The sequence below is a fragment of the Sorex araneus genome, chromosome 4, assembly GCF_027595985.1.
Source record: "Sorex araneus isolate mSorAra2 chromosome 4, mSorAra2.pri, whole genome shotgun sequence".
Classification (NCBI taxonomy): Eukaryota; Metazoa; Chordata; class Mammalia; order Eulipotyphla; family Soricidae; genus Sorex; species Sorex araneus.
The window spans coordinates 58,878,892-58,901,743 of record NC_073305.1 but is presented as its reverse complement, the minus strand read 5'-3'; the positions used below and the strand labels follow the sequence as shown (position 1 = coordinate 58,901,743).

At 35.6% G+C, this 22,852-nt stretch overlaps 1 protein-coding gene across 9 annotated transcripts in view; it reads left to right on the top strand.

Moving 5' to 3' along the window:
* Positions 1-22,852, top strand: part of CADPS (calcium dependent secretion activator) — a 527,814-nt gene that overhangs the window by 361,726 nt on the left and 143,236 nt on the right. For all 9 annotated transcript variants that reach the window (XM_055134465.1, XM_055134464.1, XM_055134468.1 and 6 more), the window contains exons 12-13: positions 8,278-8,414; positions 11,756-11,943. In XM_055134465.1, coding sequence (XP_054990440.1) covers positions 8,278-8,414; positions 11,756-11,943 — 325 coding nt within the window. The remainder of the gene's footprint in view (positions 1-8,277; positions 8,415-11,755; positions 11,944-22,852) is intronic.

The following is a 22,852-nucleotide window of genomic DNA, read 5'->3' as shown; positions in this document are numbered from 1 at the left end:
GTCTTTATGTTATTCTGGTTTGTTCCTTCTTACCCTGCTAACTTCTAGCTGGACTGAAGGGTAAGTGTTCCCCTATAGCTAGCACAGCTCAGATAATCAGACTAGATTATCTGACACCTGCAATGTGCTTCCTCCCTCTCCTCTTAAATCTTCCTCATGTCTAGACTTTGTAGTTAAATTTTTCATGTTATTTTCCTGACCTTAGGTTTGAAATGTAAGCTTCCATACTGAAACTAGGATGCATGTGATGTGTGCATAATTGCCTCCTCTCCTTGGCTTTCATATTGGCATCAAATGATCCTCTGAGTAAAGCCAACCATTAATATTTCCTAATTTTTTTAATTCCAAGAATATGAACATCGCCAAAAAATGGCAAATTATGCCTTTGTTTCATGGAATTCACAGCTACCTGATTCTTTAATGGCTGAAAACAGATCATTTTGCACCCTGATAATGTTTTGTTGTAAATTTTACTTTTCCAAAAATTAGAATGCTCAGTGTCCCAGTAGTATGGTAACCATAGATACATTAATGAATAGGCGGAATAGGAGCCCCAAAGATATTTACTGAGCAAAACTTCAAGTTGTAAAATATGATTAATAAAGTAAATGTGTTTTGTGGATACTGAAGAATTCATTCTACCTAGATTGAGGGTGTACTCCAAAGACCCCAAAGAGGGTTACTTTTGAAAAGAGAGCGATAAACTTAAGACTATCACACACAAAAATGGGAATGTGAGGACATGATTGAGTCATGTAGCTTATTCACAAAAGCTTGAACTCACAATATAACAATGTCAGAGGGTTTTGACCTCTAGTCTCCAGTGTCTCTCTACAGAACAATGACACAATAATGTATTCGACATCACTTGTATTTGTATTATTTTTTCCTAAAATTCTTAACCGTAGGAGCAAAAGAAACGTTAAAACTTAGAACAATTATTCTCTTTGTTATTTGCATTCATGACAAAAGTGTGTTTACAACTCCTTTATTTATATAGAAAAATAACTAGCCACCAAAAAATATGTGGAGTTCAAACTTGACATTAGAGGGAGCTAGAAAAATTGGTCAAGGAGAGCAGGCAAATATGTACTTGAATATTATGAATGCTAATTTAGAAGTCTTAGGTCATATCATTCCTTCTGCCCATTTAATAATAGTTTTCTCTTCTGATTTTTTTCTCTTGTTTCTTTAATTTGCTTTCTTTTCCCCTTTCTTTTTAAATTTTATTTTGCATAAATGTATCCCTGGCTAGCAGACAGATTGTTTTTTTCACCACTCCAAGCGGATACTTAATTTAATTTTACTTTCCTTTGAATGCTGATGAAGCATTTTAAAAAGCTTATTATAGAATGTGAACTTAGTGGGAATTTAGGACTTTGCTATATTTTTTAAAGAATGAGAGAATGGATGAATAGATGACTGAATGAATTTTGTTCTGAGCAAAATTTACATGTATTTGCACTACAAGGCATTGCTATCCTAGTAGATTTCCAGATAGTGGTTTTCCTTAATTCTTTTCTATAGTTTTATCTCATGAGATTTTTTAAAAATAATATCTTCTTGTATTGTCAACTTGCAGTTGCTACATGCAATACCAAAGAATTGATTCAGTATTAACTAAATTTGCATGACTTGAAGCCACACTGTAAATCACTTTTTTTTTTTTTGCAGAAAAGTAAATGACTTTTTAAAAGAACAAACTCCCATCATCAGGCCCAAAATTTTCCAATCATATAAAGAGAGGTTCTAAGTGAATTCTATTGGTTCACATTTTGCTGTTAACTACCTTTAAAACACTTAATATCTTGTTCACTAATCAACGGGGTACTGTATGTCACTTATAAAAATTTAGCTTTGCTTAAGTAGGAGACATTAAAGCATTGTCAAGCATTCCAGAAATGAATTGAAAATTATATATCACTTATTTATTAAGGAAATTAATATATCAGGTAAAATTATGTTTCATTTATTTGTTCTGAGGTCACTCACAAACTCTCTTGTGATTTTTACCCAAAGTAATTGTCTTTTAAAGAATAAAAACATTAACAAGAGAAATGTAAATCACATGTTTATTTTCTTACTGCTATGGCTTTAAGTTCAAGATTTTTTTCAAAATATAATACAGTCTTGATAGCTTCCAAAGAAGGAAGCCAATAAAAGTTTGTTTGATTTAGCCCAAGAGACCATGAAGAAATTAAGTTGTCAAGGATAGCAGAACTGGGAAAAAGTCTTTTGCTTGCTCTGCAGAACTCATGCAGGATTCAGCATTCCCTAATTACTTGACCACACCAAGAAAAATTCTTCTAGAAAAATCCATAAACAGCCAGCTGCCATCAATCATTGTCATTTCTTTATTTCATGTCTTCTGATGAGGTTGACTACTGTCATTGTTTGTTATTGTCCAAACCATACATTTACTCTTATACTGTCAAGCAGATATGACAAGCACGCATTTTCCATATAAGAAAGATACAAAGTCACCTTTTAATTTTCATTTGGGTTTACAATGACTTTAGCTATTCTCTTGCCTTTAGCACCCTATAGCTAGGAGTAACAATAGCCATAAGTGTGTTCTAAATTTCAGTAATAAAATAGTCATCACTAGCTTATTATCAAAGGAATTCATTAGAGAAAGAAGCTTCTTTCAGATTATTTATAACAATATGCTTGTAATTATTTTCAACTACATAATTCCTTTATTTTTAGCTATGAAAAGTTCCAAAATATAACATTGTCAAATTTAAAGAGATTTGATTTTTATTGTCATTCTTTTATTTTTTGGAATAATAAAAAATATCATTAAAAGAAAGTAATTAAGCTCTATATCATCCCCTCTAGAAATTTTTATATGATGAACCTGGTCACAAATTAATTGTCAAAATTTGTGTCTTTAACAGATTGCATAAATATACTTTCTATTAAAACAAGAGGCTGTGAAACATCATATATTGCCCATTGTGAGAAAAAAAATGATACGTCATAAGACCAAATATCAGATCAATTAAAAATCAACAGAAAGAGTAGGGTAATCAATATATTTTTTTCAGTGGTTACCTAAATTTAATGAACTTAATTTTAAAAGAACATAAACCTCCCACAATAGAATCTGCCTTAGGAATTAGTATTTTCCCAGAATTATTTAGATGCCAAACCAAAATTGTTTTCAAGCACATTTGGGGTAAAGGTTTTGATAGTTTCCACTTCAAGTATAGCTGCTTGTATAAGTTTGTGTGATGTCCATACCTTTTTGTCATGGACTCCATTGATAATGCTCTAGGTTTATTAATGTAGCTTAGGTATAAATATCAGCTTTATTCATCTAACTTTGATCTGACATCAGCTTCCTGCGCTCATGCTATAAAGGCCTTCAAAATCTTTATGTAGTTAAACCCTAGAAGTTGAACAAGCGGCATTGTTTGAAAGATGTGTTGGATTCTACCCTAACTGCAGAAACTGTGAAATCACATAGCTCATTTTCAGTACATTTTCAATATATTCTGTGCCTTCAGCAAACCAAACAGAACTTAAGAACTCTATATCCAGACTTAGAAAAGGTAAAAATTACAATCAGTGCCTCAAATGTCGTCAATCTTTGATTTCAGGAAGCAAAGCCCAGAGACATATACATATTGATGGAAAAGATATTGGTATACATTGGTATACTAAAGCAGGAAATAATCCAAGCATCAATGGAGTTTAAGCAGTCATTTTACCATCCTAATTTGTTTTGCTCAACTTAGTGCTCAAATTTATTTTCATTCTCTTGTCATGCCAAATATTGGCAAAGGAAGCAATCCTAAGTTTTATTGAATTGACTTTATCCTATTCTTGCTCTGAACTGTTCTCCCTGCTAATGTCAATGTTGGAGTTTTCTTTTTTTAATAAACCAATTCCAGTTATTTGTACAGGGGGAAATAAAGTTGTAAGGAGCTTTTTTTTTTTTAATGCTCAGTTCTGCAGAACAGACTGGGACAGTGCAAGAATGACTATATGGTGTTGCTTGGGAAGCACCCACAAGTTCTTTGAAACAGAATTTGGAACAGCTGGACCACTGTACTGTTTTATTTTAAAATAGGCAACATATGTAATGCATATGGTCCTAGACATGTATGGAGACACAGGCAGACAATCTGAATGGTATCCAAAGACACCTGCACCTAGAATTCTGTTTCCTTCCCTAAGTTTTTTTTTCCCCTAAGAACACATGTTCCCACTTTTGGATTTGCAAGATGCCATCTGAATCCCCATGTGTGTGACTCCTTAATAAAGTCAATGGGAAGTTTCCTGGGATGGAGGTGTCAGAGTAACTCAATTAATAAACACCTCCTAAGGACCTGTCTCTTCTGAGAGCTGGCAGGGGAAATAACAGATCAGAAACTTGCCCTCAAGGAACATATTGTCTATCAAGGATTCAGGTGTGTGTGTGTGTGTGTGTGTGTGTGTGTGTGTGTGTGTGTGTGTGTGTGTGTGTGCTCTGCCCACAGAGAAAATGGGACATAACACAGTAAAAGCACAGAGATAAGACATGGTTATTCAGAGACAAAGTAGCCTAAAGCAGAGAGCGGGAAGGACTCCAGCTCCCTAGAAATATTCTGGTTTAAGAAGCACCCTTTAACTGACATTAGCACAAATTCCAAGACTTTATAACTCAATAAGAATGTGGATGACACTGTCTTAGAAAGCACTAAGGAGCTAGACTGTTTATAACACTTTCTCCTGATGATCACTAGTTCTGAATAAATGATAATTTAAAAAAACAGGGGCTATTTGTTATACTTGGTGGAATTTTCCACTTCATTAAGCACCATCCTACATACATAAAAGGGAGATATTGGATGTCAAAGTGGTTTTTAAGCTAAGGTACAGTTAATTGAGCATTTACTATGTTCCAGGCATACAGGAATTAATTTTCTGGGTGCTTCTCATAAAATCTTTCAATAACTCTCAGAGGGTAGACTCACACACTCGTCTCAGTTTAAAAATGAGGACAAAATTCAGAAATACTAATCAACCTTTCTGAATCACACATCACAATAGTAGAAACACTATTCATTTTATCTTTTTGATGCATTAAGCCCATCAGTGTTAACTACTTACTATCCTGACTCCTATCAAATATTTCCACTAAATTTAGCTAGATATTCCATAAAATAAAAAACAGAAACATTTTATTAAAAAGTAAATTTATTTGTGTTGTTGAAATCAATTTGTTGTATTATATTCATTGTATAAATTCATGTATGCATTACATGTTATATTGGATTGGGTATTGTTCTAGGCTCTCAGAAGATATTGAATGAAATTAACAAAATCCTTTTGAGATTAAGTTTAAAAATAAGATCTCTTCCACTGATACTGTAAAATCACATTACCAGCCTTTTCTAAATAAAATAAGCTTAACAAAACTCTTGAAAATTCCATGGAACTCAGACACCCTGTTAAGCACTCTTGAGTTGTTGGAATCATTAAGATAATGAGCCTAATTCTGCGTAAATGGTAATTTTTTGGTAAGCAAAATCCAGAAGCTGCTCCTTTTCTCTTGCTTAAAATTCTCACTTCATAAGTCCCTCCCACCCTACACACATAGAAGCAATACAAGGACCTCAAGGATTATTAAATGACAGTGACAAAAAAAATAGGAATTGATAATAAGGAAACCGAGAAAGCAGCAAAACGGCTATTTAAAAAATGGAGCTCAAACAAGAACCCAGATCTTCTAGATCAATCCCAGGCTCATTTTACATGTGGATTGATAGAGAAAGAGGAAGGAAAGGAAAAAGGAGGGATATTTTTATGTTCATAGTTTCTTTCTAAAAAAAAAAGCAGGCTGATTTTTAGCATATTTTTCTGTAAGTCTGCTTGAAAACCTCGGTAAAAATGAAATTGTTCCTCAGACGTATTCTCAGCCAAGAATTAGCACAGCAAAGCTGTATTGATGAACTGGAGAGGCGGGGCATGTGTTTGTACCCTGGTATTCCCAATGGAGCCAAGTCGCCTTTTCAGATCCATTTCCTGAGAGGGCAGCAAGGCAAAATAGTTCATCACAAAGTTTTCAAGCGATGTAACAAATAATGAAAGAGGAAGAGACTTGAAATAAGTGCCATATTTTTTAACAGCTTCAAAAGAACCCCCTTCTTTCTGAGCCTAAGCACTGGTTGAACCATCGTAATTGAAGAGCAATAAAATAGCAGAGCCAAACTGGCAAAGACGGGCCCTGGCCGATCAGCTTGCAGCCTCTTCTGAGAAATCTGAGAGCAAACTGCTGCTAGCCAAAATGGTTCAGCTATCTGTTAAGATTGGGAGGCGCAGGGCGCCTTGAAGCTTTTTCTGAGGATAAAACAGGATGACCAATTCAATAACTCCACTGATGGTTTTGCTGAATTAAATTGGCCCAGGAAGGACAGGCTGGAGATGAAAGGACAGAGCCTGTCCTATGGGGATGGAGAAGCGACCCCCAGGATTTCAGGAGTCATTCTGCAAGATGAGATCTAAAGATACAACAGGCTAAAGTCACCTCCCTTGATCCAAAGGACACACACACACACACACACACACACACACACACACATACACACGAAACTGCAGAACCACCAATATTTTAGCCACCTTTCTTACTAACACTCCGGAGTTGAAAGAGAAATGTAGGTGGGAGACCAAACTACCAAACAAAACAAAATGCCCACCTAGCCTCACACTGAAAACACTTTTCCTAAGATAGATGGGAAGCAATTAACACAGCAACAGAATTCTTTCAGATTCCCTAATGTATTTTCTGCTCGTCTGCTATCCCTTCCAAAAGTTTGTGTTTTAGCACCTTACTAGAATGATTTGGCTATTAAAATATATGTCTTCAATGTGCTTTGTGGAAGCCGCTGCTTCGGTGTGTCTTGGGCATAAACAACACATCTTGTTCAAATACTGACCACTTGCTGCTTCTATGTAAAATAACGGAAGGTATATAAAAACTCTAACAATAAGAGGATATAAGTTCACATAGGATGGGAACTAGGTTTGGATGATACATAAACTGAATAATAAAGTGAAGCTATTTCATCATCTTAGAGTCACGCTGTTATCCTAACCCAAGTTTTCAGTCATACCCTAAGTCTGGAAGGAATAAAATCGCCTAGGATGAAGTGCGGGTGTGTAAATATTATCCAAACACCCTCTCTAACCAGAAATTTATATTTTCCATTTCTAATACCACCACTAATCCCTGGAAGTTCCCTCTATTCCAGTAAGTAGTATATTATGTATGAGGGGATAATAAACTCTTACTTCACTTGATGTAAGATTCTTTTCCTTCACAGTCTGTGTATCAAGAGAGTGATTATTTATGAGGTAGAATGAGCCAATTCCTTTAATGTATAGGACCTTCATTCCTACCTCTTCAGTATTTGCTTGGTCTTAGAAATATTGAATTCTCTGAGTTCTTTTGCCGATAGATGATTTTACTTACACATATTGAGATTAATTAGTTAGCCCTTAGGAGGTTTTGCCTACAGCCTTCACCCTGTAAGGAAAAGTGTGAATACATTGAAACTATTAATTCACATTAAATGTCAGATCATAGCCCTTGCTGAGTAAATTTGTTTGTCTCTTTCATAAGCTTTGCTAACTGAGTAAGCACACAATAAGGCAATGAACTTGGCTATCACAAAATAAATTCCCACTTAACTTATTCTCCAGGTTTCAGTGAAAATCTTTTGTTATTATTATTTCTTTTAATTTTGGAGGGTGGGGACCCAAACCTTCTGCGAAACCAAATTGGCTTTCAGGGATTTGAAAGGGGAAGATAAAAATATTTTTGCTTTGCTGAAAATCAGCATAACTCCTTCCCCAGATAAATCCCAATAATTGTAGAGAAATTGATGTAGACATAATCACTGGAATGGCAGAATCTATTAAAATCCTAAAAAGCTGAATAGGCTTTTATGATCAAAGATCCGATCTGCTTTCAGTGTTTGGTGAAATGCAGGCGGAGTTACGGTTGTGTGCTTAGTTTTTAAAGAACAACATAAACGCAATGGAGTTGTGATCATTTGATAAACACGTTGATGCCAATATATTTTTGCCTAAATGCAATAAACTCACCAGTAAGTGATGCAAGTTGACAATGGGAGGTAAAAAGAATATCTTGGAGATGTTGGTGGGAGGCAACGGGGAAACAGCTAGCGTTCGTAATGCCTAGTGAATCCTGTGTATTTGAAATGTCAAAGAAAATGTGATGTGTTTCTCTAAATTGTGTCTCTCTCTACATGTATAAATGAACAGACGCAGATAGAGCTCAAAAACATGGCATGGATGAATTTATCTCTTCCAACCCCTGTAACTTTGACCACGCTTCCCTCTTTGAGATGGTGCAACGCCTTACTTTGGATCACAGACTTAATGATTCCTATTCTTGCCTGGCAAGTATATTCTTTAGTCTACAGCAATTTAAACGTGATGACATTTTGAAAAATAAGATGTTTTTCTACCTTTATGTCAGAAGCTCTTTTCTTCATTGCAGAGCCCCTGTAATGATTAAAAATGTGTTCCTGGTTTCCTGAGTTGAGATAGTTTTACTTACCAAAGAAAGAAGACAGTGCGGGAGGAAGTTATCAGTAGACACGGATCCAATTCCCCAGCCTCCCTAGCTTAGCTTCCCCCTTTTCAGCTGCTACATGAGAAATATTCCCAAGAGGGTAATCGAGTTTGGCACCTGCTTGTAGAAAACTTGTAAAAATCGCCTTGGTTTCTTAGAGTTTAAGATACCCTCTCCCCCCACCCCAGATGATAAGGTCCTATGTTCTTGTCTCAGAAATGAATTCTTGCGTTGTTGTTGTTGCTGGTTTTTAAGATTAAAATGATTTTCACTAAACACTTTTTTATAACCTACACTAATTTATTTTGTTTCTCTCCCTACTATTCTGAGTATTTTTAACCCTTTCCCTGGGGAAAAAAATTTGTGATGCTTTAGACATTCAAAAGTTCAACCCTCCAACCAAAGCATCAGTATCTCCTACAATTCTGTTTTATGACTAAATTTAAACCATGTTATTGTGTCTTTACTGAATTTCTAAAGATTTGTTTTGACAGTATAATAAATTTTAAATGAAAAAGACCCAGCTTGTTTCTTTTTGCCAGCCATAAACTGTTATTTCATATTCATTAAAGGTAAATGTTATTAATCCCACTTTATGTGTGGGAAAGATGAGGTTGAATATCAATGATTTACACAAAGGAAAGTTCTTATCCCTAACTCTATACACTAAGTTTAATAGAGTTTTACATTATTAAAATCATATTGTGAATGCAGATCGGTATATTAGCAATGTTAACATATTATGAAAAATCTGTTTCTTTTTCTAAATAACAAGACTGCATCCTAAGTCTATTGCTGAATGGATTTTATTTTAAATTCATTTTTTCTGTACTAGTAACCAAAAAATATTCATTATTAATCTAAACCTGAGAAAATCAGGTTTAGAATTATTTCATCAGAACAGGCTGAACTTTTCCAACTAGAAAGGAATATATCACTTTTAATTATTTTTTAATTTTAGAAATCTTACCTTGCCTTACAAGGCAATTATTTTAAATATGTTTTCTATGATTTTGTGATCATTTATGTAATTATAAATTACATTTAGGAAACCTGCAAGGATATAGCTCTGAACAAAAATATTCCCTTTTATGTATATTTCCTTTTCTCTGAGAAATTTTTTGAGATGTTATTTTCAAGACTTTTTGACATCATTTTTTAAAACTACTTTCTTTTTTACTGGAAATTCATTACCAGAAGAGTGAGTAAATGTTCTCTAAAAAATTAAACCAGAAATGAAATTTTGAAGTTGCTGACTATTAGTCATATACATACTTAAAAATATGGTCCAAAACCCAGAATTAATTAGGAATAGCATAAAAGTTTCCTTTTCCATATCTATACCTGTATTTATTAATCATCATCCACAATTTCATAAAATAGCACCAATTGAAAAGACCTTACTCCTGCTTCTATATATTTCATTTTTTCATTATTACAATCTTTTTTTTTTTCAGTTAGTTTTGGAGACCGACCAGCAGGGATACATAAATTTTTCTGTGTCTTCGACTGAGTTCCTAATTGATATTTCTTCAACTCTTTTCAAAGCAGCTATTTTGGCATCTACAAAAGACTTGGTGTCATCTGAGTCGTAGAAAATATATTTTAATCTTTCACAGCAGTGTTGTTTCTAAGATTTAGCATTTGGGGTAGCAGATGGAGTGGCAACGAAGTTGCCTATAGGGGCAGCCCACTGCCTCGACTACTCTCCCGCCCTCTGCAGTAACTTATCATTTGAAATAGGAAAGATGCCGTCTTTCGTTGGATGCATTGCTGAGCTGCATGTTGTCAATTGAAGATTCCCCAGATCATTAATACCAGACTAGAGTATTGCAGAGACCTCCTTGATGCACTTCTATGTCCTCTACCTGTTCTCCAGTCACTTACTTCTTTTGCCTTACTTCTCCCAAGATGAAACAATATTCAAAAGATGACTCAGAGAAGACCCTAAAAACAAAATAAAATTTATATTTATAACTGTCCTAAATTCCAACTTAAGTACTACCTTTATTTGTTTCTTATTTGTTTCACCAAAGCACAGAAACTAAAAGAAGTGATTTGATTTCTGGCTTGGCCCATGGGTAACCTGGAGTGGCCAGTCACTTGGCCTTTCTGTCTAATTTCTTAAGTGCATATATTAAAGGCAGCAATTTCTATCCCACCATGCTACCCAATCTGCTCTAAATTAAAGATTCCATCCAGGTTCTCTTTATAGCAGATGTTCATCTGGTCCTTCAGCAAGCAAATAAATAAGAAGAAAACAAATAGTTGCCAGGGGGGAAATAAAACAAAATGCTAAACCAGGGCAAAGAAGCGCCTTTCAGTTTAATTGAATCATTTTTAGTTCACAAATTGGAAACTTAAACATACTATTTATTCTGTTTGGAAAGTTATATTATTAGGTTTATCTTTTAATTTGAAAATTATTTTCTTTCAAACAGAATGCATTTATGAAGTCCTGGCATGTGTATATACCAACCCTAATATTTTTTAATGCTCCAAAATAGAAAAAGCTGAAAACTTGGAATAAGACAGTTGGATTTGAATGCTGTTTCTGTTTCATCCTAGCTGGGTGTCACTTAAGCGCTTGCATTTTTATTTTCTTATATATAAAATGAAGGGTTACTTGCCCTATCTACTTTCTAATTTTGTTATTAGTCTTAACTAAATGTTCTTTGTCAATTCTAAGCACCCTACCAATGAAAGTTATTTAATTTTTCTTTCCCTTAGGTTTATCTTTTAATTTAAAAGATATCCAAGTAACTGCATAATAAAGCCTTTGCCCAATACCCACAACCAAGTCTCTTTATGGTGGCACAGTTCACTCTTAGAATAATGGGTTAGACTGTTTAGAGAACCACCTTGCATGCTGAGAAGTCACCATTTAAGATCTCCACAAGAAAATACCAGGCCCTTCCTGAGTTCACCTTTCCTCTTCCTCAAACAGGGGTAATGATACTTATCTCTGAGGGCTCTGGTGAAGATAAAACATGTCACATGTACCATCTGTGTAGCGTAGGAACTGGCACTTATTCACCAGTCAGTGAGTGTTAGTGCTGGTGATAGCTTAATCCCCTTCCCCAAATACACCCAACCCTCCCTCTAGCAGCTATCTGGTAAAACAACTGTATTTAAAGAAAAGTCTCTCCTTTATTCTTCAAATAGGGCTGGTTCAGTCCTGGCCAGGTGTTTGTACTAGATGAGTACTGCGCCCGAAATGGAGTTCGAGGGTGTCACCGACATCTCTGCTACCTCAGAGACTTGCTTGAACGAGCAGAAAATGGCGCCATGATTGACCCTACCCTCCTTCACTACAGCTTTGCCTTCTGTGCATCCCATGTCCACGGGAACAGGTAAGCATATGTCTGGAGGTGTCCTGTTACTCTGTACTGCTGGTCATTCTTTCAGCATCATCTGTAAACTCTCATCCCGTCCTTCAATGGAACACACGCCATACAGAGATACACACACAGAGAACATAGGGATGTGCTTAATTTCTCCTTTTAAAGACTTAGGCATATAACAAATAGGACTTATAGAAAAAGCTCTAAAGTTAGAGTAGTCTAAATTCAAATCACGGCTTCTCTATTTTCTAGAAATGACCCTGGTTGTTAATTAAACCCTCTGTGCACAGTTTCCTCATCTATTAACAGTCATGGGGTTTCTGAGAGGGTGCAGGTGGACATAAAGAACTCTACATGATGCCTGAACATGGCAAGAGCTTAATAAAGATTTGCTTTTGTTGTTATTATCATTTATCTCATCAACATGCAATGATCACTTTACTAAGTACCACTGTGATGCACATTCAGCATACATGATGAGCACAAGATATATACATCAATAGGAGCAGAGTTATATAGAGATAAGTCTTCTGTGAAAAAGAAATTCTATGCCATTATAGCATTTAATAAGGGAACATGACTCAGATGGGCTGGCAGGGAGGCCCTCCCTGAGGAAGTGATGCTTGGGATGAGAACTGAAGCCTGTGTAGGAGTCGAGTGGTTCCAGGCAAAAGGAACAGCATGTACAAATACTTTGCAGAGGGAGGAAGCCAAGCACATTTTAGGAGCTGAAATAAGCTAGGTGAAGCTGGAAGGCAAAGATGATCAAACGCTTGATGTTTAATAATAAATCTCAGGAGATCTAGAGATCACAATGTAACCAGCCCCCCATATTATAGATTTTATAGACAAGACCAGTTCATGAGTTGTCCTAACTCCATGCTAAATACATTCTTTCTTTAGATGTTGCCCAACTCCTAGAGGAAAAATGACATGTTCTGAATAATGCAAAGCAGCAAATAATTTAAGAACATTTAGCATTTGGCTCTGAAGCATGGAATAAATTTCCACAGCCAGTTCACTATCCCGGTGTACATAGCTATACTCTGCAATACAGACAAGCCTACTTTACCCCAAAGTACCTCAACCCCCATGCCAGAGAAGTACCCCAGTATCCAGAAAAGGCACGGGAAAGGAAAGAGATATTGTTTTAGAAATTCGGTCTCAAATGAAAAAGTTGCAGCTCCAGGGAATTCCACATGTTGGAGACTCAACTGACTGCATTTATTTTAAAACAGAACTGTCAGTCATCTTTATATTTGCAAGCTATGCAACTCTGAAATATCTGTAGAGTTCCATGCTTTTTCTCTCTCCAGTGCAGATAGATTTAATAAAATGCAACTTTTACATTTAGAGCTAGATAACAATAACATTGTAAGTCTGAATATTTTAACAGACAGGAAAGTTATCACGTTCCATTGTTATAAGTTCGATAACCCAGCATATGGCCTTTTATTTGCATAAAAAGTCCTCCTGAAAATGCTGATACCTGGGGAGTAACTGTTCATAATTCAGCTTTTTATAAATATGTACACTTTGATGACTATCTGTTACAGCCTCTTGGACTGAATTCTTTACAGAGAGAGAGAGAGAAGTTGCATTATAGTCTCTGGGTTGTCACACTGTATTCTACATATGTTACTGAATAAGAAAGTGTTATAAAATAATGAAGTGTTTTTGTAAACTCCCTGGTAAACATCATCATGAATTATGATACACATTGTCTGGATTTCATATTGTAAGACTGCCACTTGATTCACAGTTAGGTTCATACATCTTGTCATGGAAACAGTTTTGGATTTCTTATTTTCTTTTCAGTTCTGATTTTCCTTATGCAAGTTTGCATCTTTTTTATTTTTTTTGCTTATTATTTTACTTTGAATGCATTTGCTCTGGCTATTTGATACATCCTTTTTTTTCTTTCTTTTGTTTGTGCATGTATATATGCTCTTGATTCTCCTGTGACTGGCCACCCTCTGTGCATGCCCCATCTGCACACCCCCTTCTAAAGTCAACACATGCATGTGTACGTTAGTGGGCTGCTACCCCGTGCAGACCCTGAAGGGAACAAAACTCCCTTTCCATCTGAAGCAGAGGCTAAAAAAGATACCAAAAAGGAGTCCAAAAAAAGAAAAGATCCCAAATCCCAAGCAAATGCAGAACCCAAAAGGTAAGAAGATATATTTATATTGGCTTGTCTTTGGTGACATCTGTGACCCTCCTTATTCCCTATCACTGCTGCCTGAGCAAACCGAAAGCTTTGTGTTGTCAGAAGTCTGCTTTTATAAGGTTCTTTTCAGAGGTGAACTCCTTAAAAAATTTTATCAATGGGCAAAAATACCATGTATTTCAGCAGAATTTGAGTCAGGTAGTAAGTGACTCTTAAAACATGTTCAGACTGAAAAAACTGAGCAATATGTAAATAGAATCATGAGTCAGATTGCTTTTTTAGTGGCATCTAGTTAGGAGCCTGGTACCTTACCAAGTCATTCATATTAAGCAATCCATGATTTATAACTTTGGGATTATGCTTAAGGAACAAATAAAATAAGTTAGCATAAGATGGTCTATACATTTATAGCAGCCGTATTGTTTTCAGCCAATCTCCTTCAGTTCTACATTTATCTCATCAAAGAAATCTGTCTTCAGATAACTATTTATAATAAAGCCAAAATGCCTATCACTAATTAACATCTCTTAGTAAAATCACTTTTATAATGAGGTCACCTTAAAGACAGTTTTAAAAATTCTAAAATTATGGTTCGCCTCTCCTCTTTTCAGTGTCTTTAAGGGATGTTCTTCTTGTAAACTGATAAATTAGCAAATTGGTGAGTTTTTTTTTCTTTTAAAAATACATACTAATTATCTCCAATGTTATCCTTATGTCTTTCTCTACTCTTGCCTCAAATTAACATTGACATTTTAAAGTTTTATTGTGGTCTTAAAACTGATGCTCTGACCCTGACATTTCCAAACGACACAAAGTTCACAAGCAAGAATGCTGTTTGCTTCAGTAGGAATATTTTTAATTTCTCAAATATTCCTGCTCCCTGTAGGCAGGCAAAATTAAAATGCCAACTCTCACTTCCGAAAGAAGTAATGGCTGCTAATCAGTGTCTGCTGTTCTAATTGTAAAAGTCCTAATTCTCTGTGGACACACATTGTCTGAATTTGCAGTACGGAAGGATAGAAATGTCTCCCTGTTAGGGTCAGACTTCAAGGCACCTTGAAGCCACTAAGTGCAGAGAGCGGGTGTGTAGACTCTGAAGACAACGTCAAAGAGACAGCGCTCCCTGGTTGCTATCCAAGGTTCTGTTTCCGGCATAATTTGCATTGAAGCCGAGCAGAGAACAAATGGCCACACGTGCTCCAACGGGGGCTAATCTCTGTACTATGAAAAACTACCCCAAGGATCTTCCTGGTAGTTTGAGAGGATTTTGTGTGTCCTAAAATCTGTTCTGTCAGGATCTATTGAATTGTATGTTTGATGAAGAGTCATAATAGCAATTGTTAATAAACTATAACATATTTTATTAATAAATATGCAGTTTGCAAAGAATTTGCATACATTCTATATCATTTCCTATAACATTTAATAATTACTGTTTCTTTAATTAAATTGTATATATCAGTCATTGTTTTATAAGACTATTTAACTTATAAACAGGAATATAGCTTCACACTAAGTTGTAACCCTTAGTATAGCCATTACCAACATTCATTTGCCATTCTTATTATTATAATGACTTATTATTATAATGACTCCACTATCTTCTTCCTCTCCCTTATTTTCTGATAGATATCATATTTTCTGGACTCCAAGAGTGATTTGTTGTGATTGTTGTTACATTTGATTATTCATATTCCATTTATGAGAGATGCCATTAAATAATGTTTTCTATTTTCTGATTAATTTTGCTCAACAAGAGCATCTCAAGCTCTATTTATGTTATCATAAAAGGCAAGATTTTATCTTATTAAATAGCTTCATTATATTCCATTAGGTATATATACCACAAATTTTTTATTCAGTTTTCTGTTAATGGGTATTTGATTATTTCTGCACTTTGACTATTGTATGCTTCTATAGGGATACACACATACTTTTAAATTTTTGTTTTCCAGAAAAATATCTAATATGTATCCTACCTGATTTTGCTGGGTTTTGTTGGGTTTTTTTCAAACTCCATCCTGTCTTCCATAGAAATTATATTAATTTACATTTTCGCCAACAGTATACAATAGTTCCATTTTCTTCACATCCTTTCTAGTATGTTTTCCTAGTTTTTTAAAATATCCTTCCTACTTGCCTGTCTTCCCTCCCTTTTCTTATTTTTGTTCTTGGGTTTTTCTTTCTTTTCCACTTTGGATTCATTTAATATCTCTTTCTAGCCTAATTTCTTAGTCTAGGACTTCCAGTGATGTTTGAAAGAAGTGGTGAGAGTGGACATTCTGGTCATGTTAATGATCTTAGGGAATAAAACACTTTTCTTTCTTTCTTTTTTTGAGTATGATGTTAGCTGTGGGTTTGTATAGTATGGCTTTTGTTTAAATGTTCCTTCAGTTCCCACTTTATTGACAATTGTTATCACAAATAGGTATTGAATTTTATCAAATAATCTGTATGACTTAATCTCATCAAAACATCTGTATATCATCTTGATATTTACTTTTACTATATTAATTGATTTACATATGCTGAACCAGTCTTGCATCCCTGGAATGAATTATACTTGGTCATGATGAAAGATTATCTTGTTGGGTTTGACTTGCCTAGGTTTTACTGACTATTTTTGCATGCAATTCTTCTGATTTGTTCATATATTGTTTTCCTTTTGTCTGGTTTAGGCACCATAAAATGTATTTGGGAACCAGAAAGATAGTACAATGAGTAAGCCACTTGCTTTGCACGTGGATGACCTGGCATTGATCCCCAGCACCACATATGGTCCCCTGAGCACAAAGCCAGGAGTAAGCGCTGAGCACTGCCAGGTGTAGTTCCTGAATGAAAAATATATATAAAATAAAATGTGTTTGGGATAATTCCCCACTCTTCAATTTTTTTAAATAGTTTGAGAAGGATAGATGTTATGTCTTCTTTGAACGTTTGGTAGAATTCACTAGTGAAGCCATATGGTCCTGGGCTTTTGTTCTTAGAAAGACTTTTGATATCTGTTTTAGTACTTGTGATTGGTCTGTTCAAGCTATCCATTTCTTCCTGGTTTAGTCTTGGAAGGTTGTATGATTCTAAAAATTTGTCCATTTCTTCTAGGTTGTCCAATTTGTTTGCATATATATGTTCAGTGTCTCATGATCCTTTTTAGGTTAGCTATTTTTGCATTCATTTTGCATATGATGAAATTGAATGTCTGTAAATTTAAATGACAAACCCAGATACCCTAAATCTAAAGCTCTTCCTCTTTGCACTGTATCAGCAATGCATGTAAATTTTGAAGGTCTGTTAGAGCCTGTTCTACATAAATCTAGGATTATCACATATCTTTTCTGTGCCTCAATTTTCTCACATGCCAAATGAGCAGATAGAATCAAAGCATTGGTAATAGTCCATCAACATCTAAAATTATCTTCTAAGAGATACATAACAAGTGAACTAACCCATTGTTATATTTTGTAAATAAGTTTTCATTAAAATAAGTATAATTGCTGCCACTGAAAGGGTGTTTGCTAGATGCCAGGCACTGACTGACTTTTACATATATTCCTTCTTATTTCTCCTAGTATATCCACATAAGATAAGCAGTTTTGCCATCTTTATCTTATTGTTCCCCAATCCTTGTTGTTAACCCAGATGAAATTAAGACAGGTTGTATGGTAACAGATAAGTGTCAGCATTTGATATAAATATGCATATTCTGTCTTTGATGTTTGTATTTGTAATATCTTTGCCTTAATACCTGCCCAGATTTAACATATTTATTATGTTAGATGCCAAATCTGGTCATTTGATATGAGTTTCTCAACATTTCCAGGTGATATAAAGCAGCAGTCATCTTAATTTTAAAAAACTTTCCGTTTTATCTTTAAAGTGCTAAACTAAGCATAACCTGCTTCGTGATTTCTTTATTTGTTTTGGGATAAGGGCACACCTAGTACAGCTCAGGATTTATTCTTGGCTCAGGGATTACTCCATGGCTCAGGGTATCATCTAGGTTACCAGGGATTGAACCTGGGCCAGCTGCCTACAAGACTTATCTGCTGTACTATTTCTCCAGCCCTATGTGATAATTTCGACTTTATGGTGAAAGTCAGAGTTTATCTGGAGTTTTAGACTTCTGAGCACAGGATCTTATTTAAACACTGGTTAACAACCATTGATTTTGCAGAAGCAATTTTCCTAAGTTCTTTTACCAGCATGAAAACTATTTCCATGTGGAGATGTTCTCTGTTCTTTAATCAGAGTGAAGAAAGAATTTGTGACTCATATAAACAAATATCTGTTTAATTGTATGATAGAGTCCCTACTGTACTCTCCCAATCAGCTCCTGACTAGGTTTATATATCATTTTCAACCCTTTACCTGCTAGTATTAACTCAGCCTCTCCAAAGGAAGAACTTCTGTGGCTAGAAAGGAGTGGTGTCAGGGGCTGGAGTGAAAGCACAGTGGGTAGGGTGTTTGCCTTGCAACGCAGCCGACCCGGGTTCGAATCCCAGCATCCCATATGGTCCCCTGAGCACCGCCAGGGATAATTCCTGAGTTCATGAGCCAGGAATGACCCCTGTGCATTGTCGGGTGTGACCCAAAAAGCAAAAAAAAAAAAAAAGGAGTGGTGTCTACTCTGGGGCTAATAATTGAGTGTCTCCCACCTGTTCTGGAAGCCTAACCTCTATCTCTGAGAAAAACTCTGTGAATCCAAATCATCTCATCCAGTGTAAATGCATCTTGTCAATCAGGAAAGATGTTGACTGTTGCTCATGACAGGCATTGAAAGAAACAGAATTATTCACATATTTTGGCATCTTTTAGAATATGGTTCTCAAGGGAAGGATGGCCTTTTCCCCCCATAGAAATATTTGTCAATATCTGGTTACACTTCTGATTGTCATACCGCATGCTATTGCCATCTAGAATGCGGAGGACAGAGATGCTGTTAAGTATCCTACAGTGCACAGGACAACTTCCTGAAAATAAACCCCAAGAAATGGAATTCCTAGTCGATAGAATGAAATTTTCTGTTTCACTTGGGTTTTTTGTTTCTTTTACATAACCTGTTTCTGTCTAGAAGAGTAGTAGGTTAACCACTAATTTTCATACTGAATTTCAAAATGGTAGTTCTCTCACATACAAAGTTTATTAAAATGTCCCAACTTCAAATTATTCAAAGTATCTGTACTTTCAGTCAATTCTTCCTCAGAAATTTCTTTTTAAAATTTTTTTCATTCAAGTTTAGGTAATATAATTACAACAGTGCTAACATTTATGATATTGATGTACAATGTTTACTGCATACCTCTACTACCATCAAAGTAGCCAGGGTTGATCTTCCTCATACTCCTTGGTCTTATGCCACTTATTTATGGCTTGGTTGTCAAAGTTAGTTGCACGTTGGAATCATTAAGTAACCTAAAAAATACTGATATCTTTAATGATGTCTCCAGAACCTGCATAGATTCTGTTAACCTGGGACATGACTTAAGCATCACATGTTTTTAAATCTGTGGTGAACTTAACATGTAACAATCTTCAACAACCACAACCACTGATTGAGAGAATATAAATTTGGGCCAGCTTTTTAAAACTGAACCCATTTTTTCAGAGAGAGAAAAAAAGCAAATGTAAGTATGTTCAGCTGGTTGCACTTGGCGATTGTTAGATTCACAGATGTAAATCGCTATATCTTTTAATTTTCAAATCAGCTCCTAAGGTTGCAGTACTTAATTTTCACCATAATATTTTTAGTATTCTTTCTAGATGACATTTAGATTAACATCACTTTGGTCACTGTCCCACAGTGACAAGGCAATCAAACAGCTCCGATGATTGCAAGTTGCGTCAATGTTCCTTGGATCCCTTTATTATTGGGATTGGAAATTTTTCTCATTTACATTATTATTTAACATTTCTTGAATGCCAGTGCTGCTCTTCACATATGGCCTGCGTAGAAAGTACATTGTATCAGCAATTAACAAATCCATAATGCCAACCTCCCCAATCCAAAGTAAGCTGCATAGATTAATGAGTCTGCAAGCAGATGTAAGGGAGCCTGAGTCCTAAAAAGCTTTGAAATTGTGTCCAACACTTCATTTGGCAGATGTATTTGGAGCTAAGGTGCTGCTTGCATGCAGATACTGTGTGATCCCTGTAGATTAGATTTGAATAGCTGAACTATCAATCAGATGGAACACACTTTGCTTCTCTCTTACTCCATCTCATTCCTGTAGTCAGGAAGTGATTCCAACCATTCTGTTGCCCAAGATAGAACAACAGGAATAGTCCTTATGTACTTCTCTCTCTGCACATCACAATAATTCAGTTACTATGCCCTGTCAACTTAAATATCTCTCAAGTTCTCACTTATTTCTCTTTCTTCAGTACTACAACATCTCCATCTTCTCTCCCTGAATCATAACAGTTGCTCACTGGTCAACTCCTTTCCCTTTGTATTTGGTCTCTCACTCCCAATCCACCAGCACATTTTCTTTCTTTTCATGAATAAGTAGTTTTGCGTATGTATATTCCTTTCACTTCTACCTCTCTTCTTTTTTTCCTCTGAACTCTTTCCCTTCTTCTCATCTTGATGTTATGCTAGGTGTTTTGTTTTATTTGGGGTAGGGCCACAGTGAACACTTCTCCAGGATTACTCGTGGCTGTGTGCTCAGAGATCACACCTGGCAGTGCTGAAGAGACCATGTCTGGTGCTGGGGATGGAACCCAGCTCAGCCACATGCAAGGCAAGAGACTTAGCCACTAAACTATCTCTCCAATCCTATGTTGGGTACTTTTTAACTCAGAGAGAGAGAGAGAGAGAGAGAGAGAGAGAGAGAGAGAGAGAAAGAATGAGAGATAGGAAGAAAAAAGGAAAGAAGAGAGGAGAGGGCACATACACACACCTTTACAACCTTCTAGCGGGAAGAATTTTGTTTCATCAATCTAGAAACAGAGCACTTTAGGATAGACAAGGATGGATGCAGATAACAATGATCCTTGCATTCTTAGCCTCATATTACAGATTGATAAGAGAAACTTATTTTAAATGTGAACATAAACACCGGGCTGGTTAGTCTTCTTGTTTTGAACAGTTCTTGACCTGGCATATTGCTGTGGCATGGTTCTCTATATATATTCTCTAATCTATATTTTTTAGAGCTTTTTTTCTAATTGTAACCCAAATGACTTTTTTTCTGGAGAAGATGGAGAATAAATAATATATTTTACAACACAAATAATATTTTATAAAATGTTCCATATAATCAATAAAATCTGGCTCATGACAAGCCATCAAATAATGAATGTTTGCTTCAAAATTCATACAGTCAATCCTTATCCTGTGGTTTTTGGATTAACTGCTCTGAGCAAAATACAAATTTTCAAATGTAACATGCTTCGAAGATGTTACCAAAATCTATATATATTATATGTCTGACCATTTAGGATATTATAAATCAGTTCTTCGAGGTAGAGTATAAAGCCTAAATGCCTACATTTGTCTGAAAATAAAGAAGCCCTTCTCTTCTTATTCTTCATGTTGAAAAATCTATGTAGTGCCTATGTAGGAATTGATTCTTCTCCAAGGAAATAATACATATTTTCCCCTTGCAGTAAATACATTTTTTACCAGTTCTCTATTGGGTTCTTGCTTCATTGAGTTCTTGAAAAGAGCCTGAGCCACTTCGACTAATATTCTTTTCCCATTGTCGGCATATTCTTTGAGATTTTTGAGTAGGTAAAAGTGCTCTCAGTCACCTCTTTTGTTTTTAGTAAAGACACAATTGTATGTTCTAGCTACATGCTTAGAAAACTGGAAATGACCTCACCGGTATATTTTTGCTTTTTTCCAAGACTTTTTCAAAATTGACTAATAGCCAACCTTAAGAAGCTTCAATGTACCATTGTAGTGTAGAAGCTGCTTCCTGGCTTATTCTTTGTGATCCAAACACTTTGATATATTTGTTTTAGCAGCATGTCTGAGCCCCAGGGCATTGGGGCATAATTAGAAAGGGCACGGGCTGGAGGGAGAGGAGAAGAAAAGGGTAATACTGGACTTTCAATAATGAAGCAGTAGCTCTATGAGAGTCCTAATTACAATGTGTAATTAACCTAGAGATTATACAAACCATCCAGATGAGCAAACAACGATGTCTCCCTTTGAAAGAATAGTGCTTTGGTACTATATTGATTTTGGAGTTACTAACCACTTGAGAACACAAAGAAAAAATTCCATACTAGGATTAAATACAGAAGTCTAAAAGTTGGAAGGATAACGAATTGCTTGAAGGGTCAGTTTAAAGAGATAGGTTTAAGTTTAAAGAGATAGCAAAAGAATGTTTGCTCTAACTGTTCTATTTAAGGAGTATCGCAAGGAATATTAAGAAAGATACTCTGACCCACCTAGCCTTTAAGCTCTAATGTTTCTGGGCTGGAACAATTTAGTAGCAAGTAGGATTCAGTTACCATGCTTGTTTAAGGACATTTTCATGGCTCCATAATGCAGTCTTCAGGCATGCATCCATTTGGAGAGAGAGAATATATCATGTTTATGGTGCCTGTACTGGCATATGTGGACATTTGCATTTGGAGAGAAATTATATTTCCACTTCAGCTCAAGTTTTACCCCTTGTTGGTAGTGATCAGAGCTTAAAGCTGGCTGTGTGGGGCTGGAGAGACAGCACAGCGAGTAAGGTGCTTGCTTTGCACATAACCGACCTGGGTTCAATCCTGGGAACACCATGTGGTCCCCCA